Below are 14871 nucleotides of genomic sequence, written 5' to 3'. Positions count from 1 at the left end.
GAATGTTACCCTTTCCTGAACTACTTACATTTGTCAGAGGTCCAAACCCCAGGCCTAGGGAACTTTGCCTTTCGTTGGGTTGTTCAGTTCTGCCTCCAGAGGCAGCAGAAACCCCGTGAGTACGGCCCACGCGGGCCTCATTCTCAAAATGTTAGTTGTCCTGAGACATTTTAAACAGCAAAGACTTGTGGGAACTTCATTCACTCATTGATTCATTCAACAGATATTTATTGAGCCCCTACTGTGTATCAGGCACTGTTCTAGACTGATGATACAGCAATAAAAAAAATGAGACAAGAAGCCTCTGTATAGAAAGTAAACGATAGAGTGGTTAGATCAATGCTGTAAACATTCAGCAGGTTTCGGGGGCGGGGGCGTGTCTGGAGTGTGGAGGGGTCTGTAACTGTCAATAGAGGCCTTAAGGGAAAGTGGCATTGATCAAAGACTTGGAAGAATGAGGGAGTGCACCATACAGATGTCTGGGGAAGAGCAGGGGGAGGGAACAGCCAGAGCAAAGACCCAGAGGCAGGAGCATGCTTCGCTTGTTCAGAGAGAGCTGGGAGACCTTGTCACTGGGGTAGATGAGCTGGGGGGAAAGTGGGAGAAGACAAGGTCAGAGAACAGGAGCCAGATCTGGGAGAACCTTGCAGGCCATTGAAAGGACTTTGACTTTTAGCCTGAGTGAGATGAAAAACAATTGTCACCCCAATAAATTTAATAAAAAAAAAAAAAAAGGAAAAAAAAGAAATCATTGGAGATTTTGAGCAGCGCAGTGACTTGGTCTGGCTTGTGTTTTAAAAGGGTTCCTTTAGTCCTTTGGTAAGAATTGGCTGTAAGGTGGCCAGGGTGGGAAGCAGGAGACCAGTGAGGAAAGGGTTGCAATAGTCCAGGCAGGAGGTGATGGTGGCTCCGACGAGGGTGGTGGCAGTGGGGACCTCTTCTCTAAGTCTCGACAGTTCTTGGGAATGGCGTGGGGGCAGAATGTGAAATAGACCTAAACTTTCTTAAGCTATAACTGCACATTAGTTAGAATTCTTCCTGTTGCAGGCAATGGAAACCAAACTTAAATCAATTTAGATTAAAAAAAAAAAAAAATCCTTGTGTGAATCAGGCACGCTGGATCCAGCAACTCAGTATATTCAAGACAGGGCTACTCTTCCTCTCTCTTTCCATATTGCATCTCACCTTTCTTCTGAATTGGCTTCATTGTTAGGAAGGCCTTCCCGACCTGGTGGCCCCAGAAAGCTCCTGGTAACCTTCACTCTGTCGACAGAGAGCTACACTTCCCTAATTGTTCCAACCAGAGTCTCAAAATTAAGCCTCATTGTCCAGTTCTGGGCCACTTGCTCTTTTCTGAACCAATCACTGTGGCCAGGAGGAGGGACCACTCTGATTAGCCAAACCAGAGTCAAGTGCCCTCCCTTCACTGGAGGGAATTTGACAGCCCCATTCAAACTCCAAACACTGAGAGGGAGGGAGGAACTGTCCCCCAAATGACTTGAGAGGCAGAAGAGAAGGGTGTCAGGAAGGCAGAGATACAAGATGACTGTTCAGCTCCATTCACACCAGTGACCCTGCTCTGGAGATTACAGAAAGAAAAGAAAACAAAAACTGTTTCCTGGGTATGTTGGAGTGTGGTGCTAGTCAAAAGCTGAGACCTTCAGTAATTTCTGGCAAGTTCATGGTGGTGTTCTATTTCCTGTCTGTGCTGTGAGCATCCTTTTTACTAATTAAATGAGGAAAAATACGTCGATGCTTATAATGGGAGTGAGTGCCAGTATGGGTGGGGACTTTTCTGGCCACGTCACCTGTGCACGTGAGGCGAAGACACTCGTTGCTGTGCTCTAAACCCTCTGGTAGAGCTGGGGACTGGTGAGGGTGATGAAGAAAAGGGTCTAATATTGATGAAACCCCAGAACACACCAGGCACTATTTGCTTCCTTCCCTTTAGGATCCTACTTACTCTTGCTGGCAGCCTTTGAGGGCAGGTGGTGTGTATCCCTCTTTACAGATGGGAACAATGAGGCATGAAGCAAGGACATCACTTGCAGGAGGTCACACCTATCAGCCACATAGCGGAAAGGCCAGGTTTGGGGTCCGGGTCGACCTGGGACCCACTTCCAGCCTCTCCTTGGCACGTTACCCCACCGCCCTGAGATGAACCTGCCACATGTTACAGTGAAGCTTGTAATTCCACCTTCTTCAATGGGTAGCTGTGGGGGTTTGGCAAAGTGAGGAGTGGCCAGGGTGGGGCCTGCCAAAGTAAGGCTGAGAAAGCAGCAGGTACTTAGCTAGGCTGTAAGCTTGCTAAGCGTTGTGGCTGTGTCTGAGGTGCTCGGCTGTTACACCCCAGCCCCTGACTGCGTGAAGATGGGTCAGCAAATATTCATGGAACAAAGGAAGGAAGGGAGGAAGAGAGGAAGAGGAATAAGTGAATGAAAGGTGGCGTATTTGAATGGATGGAGGAACCCAGCCAGTAGGTGGCAGAGGTTTGCTCTGAAATCTACTAACCTTCTCATAGGGGTAAGGGGCCGGGTTTCCCTCTGTTTATTCTGTAGGTGTCAAAGATAAGGCATCCTGCAGGAACCTGGGCCTCCGTCCTGAATGGAAGCTGCTGAAGGACTAGAAGGCTGGTCCTTCCTGGAAAAAACAGGGAGAAGCAGCTGTGTAATCCCTGGAGCAGCCCCTCTGCATGTCCCCTCGGTGGGCTGCCTCATTGTGCTGCCTGCACACACCCGCAGAGCCGGGCCCTGCCTCCCCGGCTAAGGCCTGGGCCTGGCAGCTCTGTGTGAGGCATACATGCGGTCACCACAACACAGAGCACTTCTAGAAAGTCTAATCTTTGTTGTCGTTGTAGCATTTTGTTTTTTTCTTTTATCGTCATTTTTTAAATTTTATTTTTATTATGAAAAATTGCGAACGTTATAACATGGAAGTAGAGAGAACAGAATAATGAAAGCCCGTGATCACTCCACAGCCAATCTTGTTTCATCATCTATCCATCCTCCTGCGCACTGCCCATTACATATTATTTAGAGGTAAATTACGAACGTCTTAGCTTGTCTGTAAATATTAGTGTTCTAAATGTAGACGCGTCTGCAAACAAAAACATTGCAGCAACGCTGTCATTACTCCTCCTAAAATAAAACTAACACCTCAAACACCTTAATATCTCAAGTTTCCAGTTTTCTCGTATGTCACAATTTCTTTGTTTATTGAAAATAGAATTCAGATCAGGTCGACAGCTTGTAATTGGTTCATACGGTGAGTTGTCTAAAAATTGTTTGTTCCTAAGTCAAGGCTATTGGGGTATAATTTACATGATGGACCATTTATTTCCTTAAAGGTATAATTTTATGAGTTTGACAAAAGTATGCAATCGTATAACCACCACCCAAGCCCCTTGGACACCTTTGTGTTCAACCATCCCCCACCCAAGCCCTTGAAAACCACTGATCTGTTCTCTGTCACTGTCATTTGGCCATTTCCAGAATGTCATCTGAATGGAATCATTCTGTGTGTAGGTTTTTGTGTCTGCCTTCTTTCACTGAGCGTGATGCTTTCGTGGTTCATCCGTGTTGTGCATGTATTAATATCAGTACTTCCCTTGTGGTCACCGCTGACTCGCTCTCCATTGCCCGGTTGTCACGGTTTATCCATTCATCGGTAAATGAGCACCTGGGGGGAGGCGCTTGTAATCTGTGGATTTCTCTCCATTTCTCTTTGCTCCCCTTGCAATGTGTCTGTGGAAGAAACCCAGTTGTTGGTTGTATGGACTCTCCGTCATCCTGGACGTCGACAGTCGCATCCACCTAGAGTCATTATTAACACGTCCCTCTGTCTCCCGGGTTTTCTGTAGTTAGGCTCCTTCTGATTCTGGTTTGACTATTTCATAGGTGGTGGTGTGTGTTGCCATCAGGACACCCAAGTAACACATGGCCTATTTTTAAGATATGAGTGACCACTGATGGGCAATGCCGAGAGCCATTGATTCATCAGGGCTATACATGGTGACTCCTCAGTCCATTATTCCTTCATAACTTATTAGCTGGAATAATTACACAAAGAGAAATACCCTTCATCTGTTGCTTGATTGTCCAGTGGTACAGGGATAACGTTTTAAGCGTTTTTAAAGGATAAATCCAAGCTCAAAACTCAGCCACCCCACCAGGAAGCTCTCTGGTCAATACTGAAGTGCCAGCCCAGGACCAGGAGACATGTTGGGTCCCTGCCTTCCACTGGGCTTCCCAGAAACTACCCCTGATGACGTTTTCTCTCTCTCTTAGAATTCCAGTGCCGACCATCGAGTCCGATTGGACCTGGGCCTCTGGGACAAATTTAGTGAACTCGCCACCAAGTGCATTATTAAGATCGTGGAGTTTGCTAAACGTCTGCCAGGCTTCACCAGCTTGACCATTGCAGACCAAATCACCCTGCTAAAGGCCGCCTGCCTGGATATCCTGGTATGTATCCTTCTGAACTCCCAGCCGGGGTGTTGAGATGGGGGAAGAGGGGACTGAGATGCTTTGAAGACCTCCAGAGGCTCTGGTTTCCCCCACCTCTCTTCCTGTCATCCTCTTTGCACACCGAGTACCATCCTCCCTGCCGGCCTCTCAGTTCAATTGTCAAAGGTTCAGAGACCCCCTGGAATTGGACAGAACCTTCCTACCCTCTCTACCGGCTGGTGTGAGAACCCCCTATGCATGACCTCAGGAAAACATCCAGCCAGTCCTGGTCATAGCACCTCAGCGACAGGTTGCTCAGCCGTAGCTCCTTCCACAAGACAGCCCCGGAGGTCTTTGAAAGGCCTGCAGGCTAAACCTATTAGAGATGTCACATAGCACCCTTCTTCTACCCCCTGATATGTTACCACCTCCATTGATAGCTTGGGGAAAATCCCTTTCTTCCATGGGCCTCAGTTTCCTTACCTGTGCAAAGGGGATCCCTGATGGCCCTCCACCTCCTGCTGTTCTCACACCATGGCTTCTAGGGCCTTAGACCGGGTAAGGACACTGTCACACCTTGTCCTCTGCAGGTCTCTGTCCCTCCCTGGTGAGGGTTTCAGGGCTAGCATGACCAGTTCTTTCTGGGGCGATTTCCTTGGGTGGGGAAGCAGCTGCCATTAGTGGTGACAGGGATGTGTCCTACCTGAGGGAGTGTATGTTGACAGGTCTCTGGAAGAATTGGAGGGAAGGCTGGACCCCCGGGAGGCATCAGAAAATAGGGAAAGAAAAATTAGCTGTTGAGTTTCTTTAAAAGCATAGATTTTTCTTTTTATTACATCTTTCATAGCTTTGGGTATAAACAATTTTGCCAAGCAAATATACTCACTCACTATAATTAAACACACACACACACACACACACACACACACACACACGCACGCACACACACACTCCTACTCAGGAGGAGAGAGGACACTGAATGGGACAGTTGTGTAGGAAGCTTAATATTTATGTGTCTCTCTTTTGCAAGTTGGATCTTAGAAGGAGTGGTAATGGTTACTGAGGCTAAATATGGTATTTTTTCTTCTCATAAAATCAGAGGGTCTGGGATGAACCTAAGAACCTTCAGGAAAAAAAAAAAGAAACATCAGAGCAGCGTGCATCTGTCCCATACCCACACCCTGTAGAGTTTGCAAACCTCAGCTCATTTGCACCTCCCACAACTCAGTGACCTGGGGATGGAGATTCAGGCCAATTTATACAGCTAAGGAGCTGGAGGCTAGGTGAGTCACCCAAGTCAGGTGCGTGCTGGAGCCAAAACTCAGGACCCACATCTTTGGACTCCAAAGCCATGAGAGGAAGTGCAGACATGAGGGGATCGGACACATAAACAGGACGTGGTATGAGAGGTGTGGGCCACGGGGAGAGAACCAGCCAGACCACCGGAGAGGGAGTGATAGAGGCAACTTGGGTAAATCAGCAAGGATGCTAATAATGAGCTAGTACAATAATTAACTTTTTTAATGCTTTGCTCACAAGTGCTTCAAGTGCAGTGCTCCGTAGAATTTCCCCTAAGCCTCAGAACACCCCCAAGATAGGCGTGGAGACTGGAGTTATTGCCACATGATTAGCGGTGCCCCATAGGCCGGGAGTGGCTGAGTAATCAGTGAGGTGATACACAGCGAGTCAATGGCTGCACCGGGAAGGCTGTGGAATTCTGACTCCCCAGCATCCCATGGCCACCCAGCAGGGCCTGGAGCCTTCCCAAAGCTCAAGCTCTGACTTTGAACCTCTGCTTATTTCTTAATCCTTTTTTTTGGTCTTACTGCCAGGCAGTGACAATTTCTGATTACCTCAACTCTAGCCCTTCGGGAAAGATGGAATGAGAGGGATGCTTTGAGGTCCTCTAGGGAAGTGTCTTATTTCCACAGCACCACCTGCTTAATGGTCAACGTGCTGATATCCCGTCTTAAAATCTCCATCCAACCTCCAGCATCCATCTTCCCACCTCTCACATTTACACTGAACTCTACCGCACTCCCCAGGTTTGCTCATGGATCTAAGAATCAGCTCTTAGTCCCTTGGTGGAGACAGGGAGAACAGGAACTAATTTCTGTGACCTTGGTCAACTTATTTAACCTCTCCAGACCTCAGTTTACCCATCTGTAAAATGGGACTACAAATCATTGAGGTATTAACAAAAGTCATTCATTACATGGGCTTAAATACAGTCATGGATTTAAGCACGGAGCATGCAGTAGGTGCCCAGTCAGTGATGAAAGCAGGAACAGAGCCGACATAACCCCAGGGGGGGCAATTTCAGCCTCTGTAGCAGGAGTTGGGAAATTCAACCACTCCTTCCTACCTCAGAGGGATGAGGGGTTGGGGTTAGGGTGTGATAGGCAGAGGAGGAAAAAGCCATCTCGGGAAGGGCAGAGGCCTACAGTCATGAGATGAAGCAGAAGGAATACTTACTTGGCCCCAGACAAGAGGTCATTTTCCAAGGATTTTTAGCAAAGGCCATTCATGATAAGATCCTGAAAACGCACAGCTTCGAAGATCATGTTTTGGATGAGAATATCAATTGGCTGAGCTGTTTAGAAGACTCCTCTTATCTAAGCCATTGATGTATGGATAGAGTGAGACAGAAGAAAACAGGAAAGACAGACAGACGCGGGCTGAGGTTATTCTCAGCCCCTAGCAAGGAAAGTCAAGGTTGTGCGTGGGTCACCGACCTTGATCTGCGGCTACCCATTCACAGCCACCAGTAGTGCGTTGTGTTATGTGTGGTTTGTCCCTGATGCTTGTTGGCCTGCAGGGCTGGTGCTGTGTTGAGAAGACGCTGTCAGGGCAGGACATGCTAGCAAAGCCCTGGGGGGAGAGTTGAATTATAGTCCAGAGGTGGGAGCCCCTCAGGAAACGGGTCCAAGGGGAAGGATGGCTTTTTGCCTGCCCTGCCCACACTCCCTGCCACACCCCTCACCGGAGGGACTTCCGTCCCAGACTCTGCTTGGTGGGGACCCTCTGCTGTGGAGCCCATAGCCTGGCTTCCCTCTCGAGGCTGAGGGAAGGGGATGCTGAGGCCCAGCTGTGAGTTTCATGATTTCCCGCAGGGGCCAAGTAGCCAAAAGGTCTCAGGTAAGGTGGACCAGCTCTTTAGAACTGTTACAGGTGGCATTTTACATTCCTTTCCTCACCCACGAGCTGGGCATCCCAGGTTTATACTCAGGACAAGAGTGGTCCATCCACTGGAGTTCTGGCCTCATGTTTTCCTTCTGGCCTGCTCCTTTCTCGTCTCTGTCCCTGCCTCTCAGCTGCCTCTCCTGCAGGCAGTTAGGATCACGTCCCTCTCATCTTGAAAGTCATAGCAAATAACACTTGAGGCTCTGACCCTCTGGTTTCTCTCCTCCTTCCCTCACTTCCTTCTACAAATATTCACTGAGGATCTGCTGTGTGCCAGACTCCATTCTAGGCTCTGGTAACTTACCACCGAACAAGAGACAAAAATCCCTGCCCTCGTGGAGCTGACCTTCTACTAGGGGGGAGACAGATGATAAGCAAACAAGTAAATAGTCAATATCTGAAGTGCTGCCAAGAAAAACAGAAGCAGGGTCTGTGGCTGGAGCATGACTGACGTGGGCAGGAGTGAGGCTCTATAGTGTGGTTAGGGAAGCAGGTGATCTTTGGAGGAACGTGAATGAAGGGACAGAAAGAGCTGGAACCAGCAGAAGACACTGGTCTGAGAGGTGTGCAAGTAGAAGGAGAAAGGGGGGAGTACAAAGGCCCTCGGGCAGGGGAGGCCCTGGGCAGGGGAGCAACTGTGCGTGTACCTGGAGGAGAAGGAGGGAGGAGGGCCTGGACCCTAGAGGAAGTGGGGCCTGAGATCCCACGTAGATTTTCATTTTCGGTGTCACAAGGAGTTCCTGGGTTTTGACCAGAGGTGAGCCATGGTCTGGCTTTTGTTTAAAATGCTCATGCTGTCTTATCATACAACATGAATAATTATAGGTTCAAGGAAGAAATCCCACACATATTTAATGAGCACTTACTATGTGCCAGACACTGGGATATGATGGCAGAGAGGAGAGAGGAGTCCTTGCCCTTCTGAAATTCACTATCCTAGAGCTTCAACCAGCGCTAGGCCTGCTCCCACTTTTACCTTCGAGCTTGTCTCCCCCACCCGCTCCTGCCCCCACATGGCTCCGCATCGATCCAGCTTCCTTTTGTCCTTTTGGCTTGCCCCAGCTGTTGATAGTACTTAATCAGTGTGGGCACTGGTCGCCAGCCTGGGTTCCAAATCTGGCTCTGCTGCTTACTAGCTGTGCGACCTTGGAAAAACTATCCCCCTCTCTGAGCTTCAGTTTCCTCATACTGAAAATGAAGGTAATAATAGCAGCTTCCTTTCAGGGTCTGGAGGGAAGGAAATGAGTCGTGTGTAGAGGCCTTGCATAGTGTTTGGAACACTGTAGGCCTCAGTTACCTTACGTATTATTGTTAAGCCTCGCTATACCCTCCAGGGGGTTCTGTTATCCCCCGATGTGTGGCATCTTTCCCTATGGGACACATGGGGCTTCCCTGGGTCCTGCCACCCGCTGCCCGCACTCGCTCCAAGGAAAACATTCCCATGCCAGTCACAGCAGCACCTTGCAACTAGTGACGCAAAAGTGACTGCCCTGTGTGACTTCAAAACGTGATTTGTGGCTCCTGGGGTCCTGGGGTCCTCTACAGCCCCGGAAGGCCATTCCCACATGAACCTGTCCCTCCTTGCCTTCCCAGGGACTCAGTCAGACAGGACCCTAGCTGGACAGGAGCGAGCTCTGGACTGGGAGCCTCACGGCCTGAGTTCAGGCTTCTGCATTACCTCTGGCCGCCTGTGCAGTCATGAGGAGGTCCTGTGCGTCTCTACGTTTCAGCTGTCTCACCTGTGGGGAGCAATCCCCCCAGCAGTCACAGGAAGTCACTGGGAGGCAGTCAGTGTACTGGTGAAGAAGGTGGGATCTGGAGCCAGACTCCCTGTGTTCAAATCCCACTTCTAACACTTAGAAGCTGTGTGGGTTTAGGGAAGCTGTGTGACCTCTCTAAGCCTCAGTTATGTCTTCAGTGAAGCAGGTATAAAGTAGCTCCTCCCTAAAAAGGCTGTTGGGAGAGCTGATTGGGTTAATGCTTGTCAAGTATTAACTGAGCGTCGTACCTGGCCCATAGGAAGTGTTCCTTTAAATTAGCTATCAATTGCTAATTTTATCAATATTGAGTGAGTCCACATTGTCATTGTGGACTGTTGTACTGAGCTGCTGCACACACATGCGCGCACACACACGCATGCACACAGACACTCTGGAGCTGTGCTGTCTGTCCAATATGGTAGCTACACGCCACCTGCCACCTGTGGCAGCTGAGCATCTGACGTGTCGCTGGTCCAAGTGCTGTAATTGTAAAACACACATTTGATTTCCAAGACTGACTCTTTGAAATTGTAAAATACCTCCTTAATGATTTGTTCGTATTGATCACATGTTAAAACAAAAATATTTTGGATCTGTTCGTTTCGATAAAAATGCCATTGCATTTCAGTCCCCATGTTCCTCTTCACATTTTAAAATAATGGCTCCTAGAGTGCTGGTCGAGGAAGCAGTAACAGTGAGACAGGCTCCTGCTCCTCGCATGTGCGTGCCCTTCTCAGGAAAGGCAGGCTGGTGGCCGGTCCCACTGGGGAAAACGTTTTGTTCCCATGCGCTCCTACGGTGGGTACTACATGGGTTGCCAGGGAAGACGCCACGCACGGCTCTGTATGTGGTTATCACCTCAACATTCCCACAAGCTCTGAAGGATAAATAGTCAAATCACATCAGAATATGTCCACAAGTTGCCAAACACAATTAACGCAAAGACTCAAATTGGTGAGCAATTTGAGCTTTGCCTAAAAATTTAGAAATCCCTCGATGCCCCCCTCAGGGGGTTATGAGGTGGGAGAGATTCTGATGAGAGCAGCCAGTTCATTTATTCAGCAAATATTCATTGGCTACTTGCTGTGTGATGACATTGCCCTAGATGCTAAAGAAACAGTAGGGAGCAAGACAAATAGAGAACAGTCTCCTTCTGGGAGCTCATCTTCTAGAGTGTGATGGGTCAGTAAGCTCAGAAAGAGACAGAAAAGTGTTGTGGAGAAAATAAAGCAAAGTGAACAATGGCTCGTGCTGTGGAATACTACACAGCAATGAAAAAGAACCACTGCTACATGCACTAACCTGGGGAATCTCACAGATGTGATACGGAGTGGATGAAAGCAGACACGAGAGACTATACTGTGTGGTTCCATGTATCTAAAGTCGGGCAAAACTAATCTATAGGAACAGAGGTCAAAGGAACGGTTACTTTGGGGGAGGAGGTTTGATCGGGAGGAGCCAGGGGAGCCTGTGGGTGCTAGAACCATACATATCTTGACCTGGGTGGTGGTTACACAGCTGTACACTTAGGGAAAATGCATTCCGCTAGAGCTCTGTGCACAGCTCAAGGCAAGTATGTTGTGGTAGTTATCTGTCTCTGTGTAACAAGTTACCACAAAACTTAGCAGCTTAAAACAATAATTGTTACTGTCTCACACAGTCCCTGCAGGTCAGGACCTGACATCCCTGGGTGGCTCCAGCTCAGCGTCTCATGAGATTGCAGTCAAGATATGGGCTGAGGCTGCATCTGCTGACGGCTTGACAGGGGCTGGAGGGGCAGCTTCCAAGGAGCTTACTATGTTTGCCCAGCAAGCGAGTGCTGGGAGTTAGTGATGGAGGGCGCAGTTCCTTGCCACGTGGACCTCTCCGTGGGGCCTGCTTAAGTGTCCTTACGACATGTCAGCCGGCTTCCCCCAAGACTAGAGATTTAAGAGAGCAAGCAAGGAGGAGGCCACGACGCCTTTTCTGACCTTGTCTCCAAAGTCACACCATTACTCCCACCATAGTCTTTCATTACAGTCCAGTCACTGGCTCCAGCCCACGCTCAAGGGGAGGAGAATGAAGCTTCATCCTTAAAAGAACTAGTAGCAACCAATTTGGGGGCATATTTTAAAACCACCATGCAGGCTATACCTCAATTTTAAAACAATTGTATGTCCTATTTCCAAATAATCATAATAAGGCAATAGGATAGGCGGTAATGGGGTTCAGCAAGTGTGTTCACTGTGCTTTCTGAGGAGGTGACATTTGAACTGAGCTCTGATAGGGAAAGTCAGCCACATGAAGATCAGGGGAAAAGCCTCAGAGGCAGCGGGAACAGCAAGTGCCAAAGCTCTGCAGCAACAGTGAGTTGTTGGAGAGTCAGAAAGAGGATCGATGTGACCAGCAGTTAATGAGCAAGAAGAAAGGGGTGACCATGGCGAGGCAGGGCAGGCCATGGAGGCCACGGGAAGAAGTTTGGATTTTAGGCTCGAAAGAGACCAGAAGCTCTTGGAGGGATTGTAACAGGGGAGGAGAGGTCTTCTCTGCTGAACATTTTGAGCAGCGTGCTCTGGCTACAAGTTCAGGAGCGGAAATCACAGGATGGTTAAGAGGCCCTCATCGGAAGAGTAGCAGTGGTGGCTTGGATTAGGGTGGTCAGATGGACAAGGAGAGAAGTGGACAAGTCCCTGGCTCTGCCTCTGGGATGTCGGGGGCCCAGATCCTCCCAGGCCTCCTGCCCCAGGCAGGCTGCTCCCAGGAAGCACCCAGAAAGCAGTGGAAGGGTGCTCAATTGTCTTTGCTGAAGGCAGGAAGAGACGTTCCCTCTCACCCAGAAGAGGACCAGGTTTGTCCACCCACTGCGTTCAGTGTCATCCAACAGGGCCCTCCTTTGGTGAGTCGGCCTTGCCTGGGCTATATTTGACCCACCTCGTGGGCCTGCATGCTCCTCTTTGCAGATGAAATACCCTCCTTTCAAACAAAGAGTGTTTTAGTTCTGGAGGAGCACGCGGTTGTTGCCACTGGCATTTGACGTCAGTGTGACAAAATGGAACTCCTCGGTTCCCCTCCAGAGGCAGGCCTGGCCAGAGCTGCAAGGAAGATGCTGTCCATTGGGCCCCACGGGGGCAGGGCTGGAGCGCAGGCTCCGATAAAAGAAGACATTGAGTATTCTTCCCTCTCAGACCACACTCCCACCTCTCTGGACGGCCCATTTATACTTGGTTTGGGTTTGGGGCTTTCTAGGGAAAGACGCAACAGGACATAGTTTAAATGCTTCATCAGAATCCAAATATTTTCCAACTTTTAAGGAGGAAAACCATTCCGAAGAGAATAGTATGAAGGAGACGTTTGTGCCCTGCAGTTTGGACTTGCATCTCTAAATGAGCTGTTGATGCTTGCAAATGTCTAAATCGTGGCCTCCTGCAATTTCTTTCTGACAAATGCCTGGTTTGTCTCATTCGTGCAAGGACAGACCTGTTGCATTCACATACTGGCAGTGCACTGAAGCTGCAAAGACTTACTTAGAACCTATTTGATTCCAAACTGGAAACGTGTCTGGGGATTTTGAGCCCAGAAATGCTGAGCTTACTACTTTGCCCATCACGTGACAGCTCCCTACATAGGCAGTACTTCCCGGCATTTCTCCGGGTGGTTGAAGGAGCAGTGGACTGGGCATTAGGAGCCCTGCCTTCTGCCCTGGCACCATTACTTGTGTGATCTTGGGCGCACTTCGCCTCCCAGCGCTTTCAGTGGGATGTAAAGCTTATACCCAATGACCCCTGGTTTCCTCTGCTGCGCTGACGTTGGGAATGGCTTTAGACTATCAGCTATCAAGATAAAGTGCAATAGGTCAGCCAGTCAGGGACTCGGAGGAGATGGCTGGCCTGGCTCAGAGAGCTCCCTGGGCTACTAGCTGAGAGGTGAAAATGACCACCCAGCCGAAGAAGAGGAATCTTTGTGATGCTTTGATAGCCACTTGCATTCATGATAGGGGGCTTTCCAGATCATACAAATAGGGACAGTAAGGAGTTTGGGGACATGTCCTGATTTACGTATGAAGTAAAGTTTGTAGAAGTTGCTATTTCCAGGCCACAGGCCCTATGCTCCTAGGTACCAGATAAGTCACAGTGGACAGCTCTGCAGGCTGTGCACTGCACAAAGGCACCCAGCCCAAGAGAAGTGAGGCTGATATCTAATGGGCCATCACACATTAGAGAGGCATCTAAGTTTGGGTGAAGAGGAATTAGGCCACTTTGGGGCAGAGGTTAAGTACACAGACAGTGGAGACTGATGACAGATCATGCCACCTACTATTTATGACATCGGACAAGCTATTTGGGTTTGTTTCCCCTTCTATAAAATGGGATAATAGTAAGGGGAAATAGTAAGACCTAACTTGTGGGTTGATGAAATAATTAAGTAATATATAGAAACATGTAGCATGGTAGCTGACATGTAGTCGGCGATCAGTAAAACATTAGCTATCATTCTGTGTTGGAGGTGACACATGCTAATTGTTCACCCTTCCCCTCTCAGGAGGTCTTCTTCTCACCAAGAAAACATTGGAGTCAGACATTTTTGGTAACTGGGCACCAGCATCTGAGGGAAAACTCTGAGCTCCCTAAACTACTGGGCTATTCACATCTGTCCCGGCAGGATTCATTTCTCTCTGTGCTTCAAGCAGCTCTGAGCCTTTTTCAGAGGGAAAAGTCGAGTGTGGAAACCTGGTTGGCGAAGAGGCCCTTCATGGTTGTTGGTGCAGAAATGTGCTTGTGGGTGGAGAAGTGCTCTTTAATGCATGGAGCTCCACACAGGCACAGCGTTAGGGTTGATCGGGCAATGGGAACAGCTGCTGGGGTTGCCTGCATGCAGAAGGAAGGCAGTTGGAGTTTGTCATGCTCTGAGCAAGGCACAGCTCAGGGAGCAGGCAACTCCTTGGCAGCAGGTGTCCTCGGGTGGCATTCAGGGCATGGCAGGTGGGATTGGGAGACTATCACAGCGTGGCCCAGGCTTCTCGTCTATAGAAATTCGACACATACATTTGGGCTTCGATGAAACGCCGCCTCTTCCCCACGAATCTGCTCTTGAGTCCTCCTGGCTGTATTTGAGCTTTCCTTCTGAACGCCCCAGCTCCTCGCGGGTTCTACTCTTGCTCCTTGTTTATAGTTGTCTTGGAACTGTGTGGTCAGAGGCATCGTGGAAGAGGGAGCCTAACTCGGGTTTGAATCAGATGTTAACTGTGTGACATGGGGCACATTGCTTAACCTTTCTGAGCCGTCAGTCCCTCATCTGTAAAATAAGAAAAATTCACTTTACCAAGTCATTTGAAAGACTGATGTAGGGCTTATGTGACATTTGACATACACCAGGCATTAAATCAATGGTAGATATTGTTCTTTATTATTATTACTATTACTATTATTAAATTATTATGTAGGCTGTTAGCTCAGGAAAAAAGGGAGGATAGAGTCTTATTTGTTTATCCCCAGCACCTGGCACAG

The 14871-nt window shown here is 48.8% G+C and overlaps 1 protein-coding gene across 2 annotated transcripts in view; it reads left to right on the top strand.

Moving 5' to 3' along the window:
* The window catches only part of RARB (retinoic acid receptor beta), a 668790-nt gene that overhangs the window by 650514 nt on the left and 3405 nt on the right, over positions 1 to 14871 (top strand). For both annotated transcript variants that reach the window (XM_019745272.2, XM_019745273.2), the window contains one exon: positions 4287 to 4463. In XM_019745272.2, the coding sequence (XP_019600831.1) occupies positions 4287 to 4463 (177 nt within the window). The remainder of the gene's footprint in view (positions 1 to 4286; positions 4464 to 14871) is intronic.

Source organism: Rhinolophus sinicus, linkage group LG10 (assembly GCF_036562045.2).
Source record: "Rhinolophus sinicus isolate RSC01 linkage group LG10, ASM3656204v1, whole genome shotgun sequence".
NCBI lineage: Eukaryota > Metazoa > Chordata > Mammalia > Chiroptera > Rhinolophidae > Rhinolophus > Rhinolophus sinicus.
This window is presented reverse-complemented; position numbering and strand designations above follow the sequence as displayed.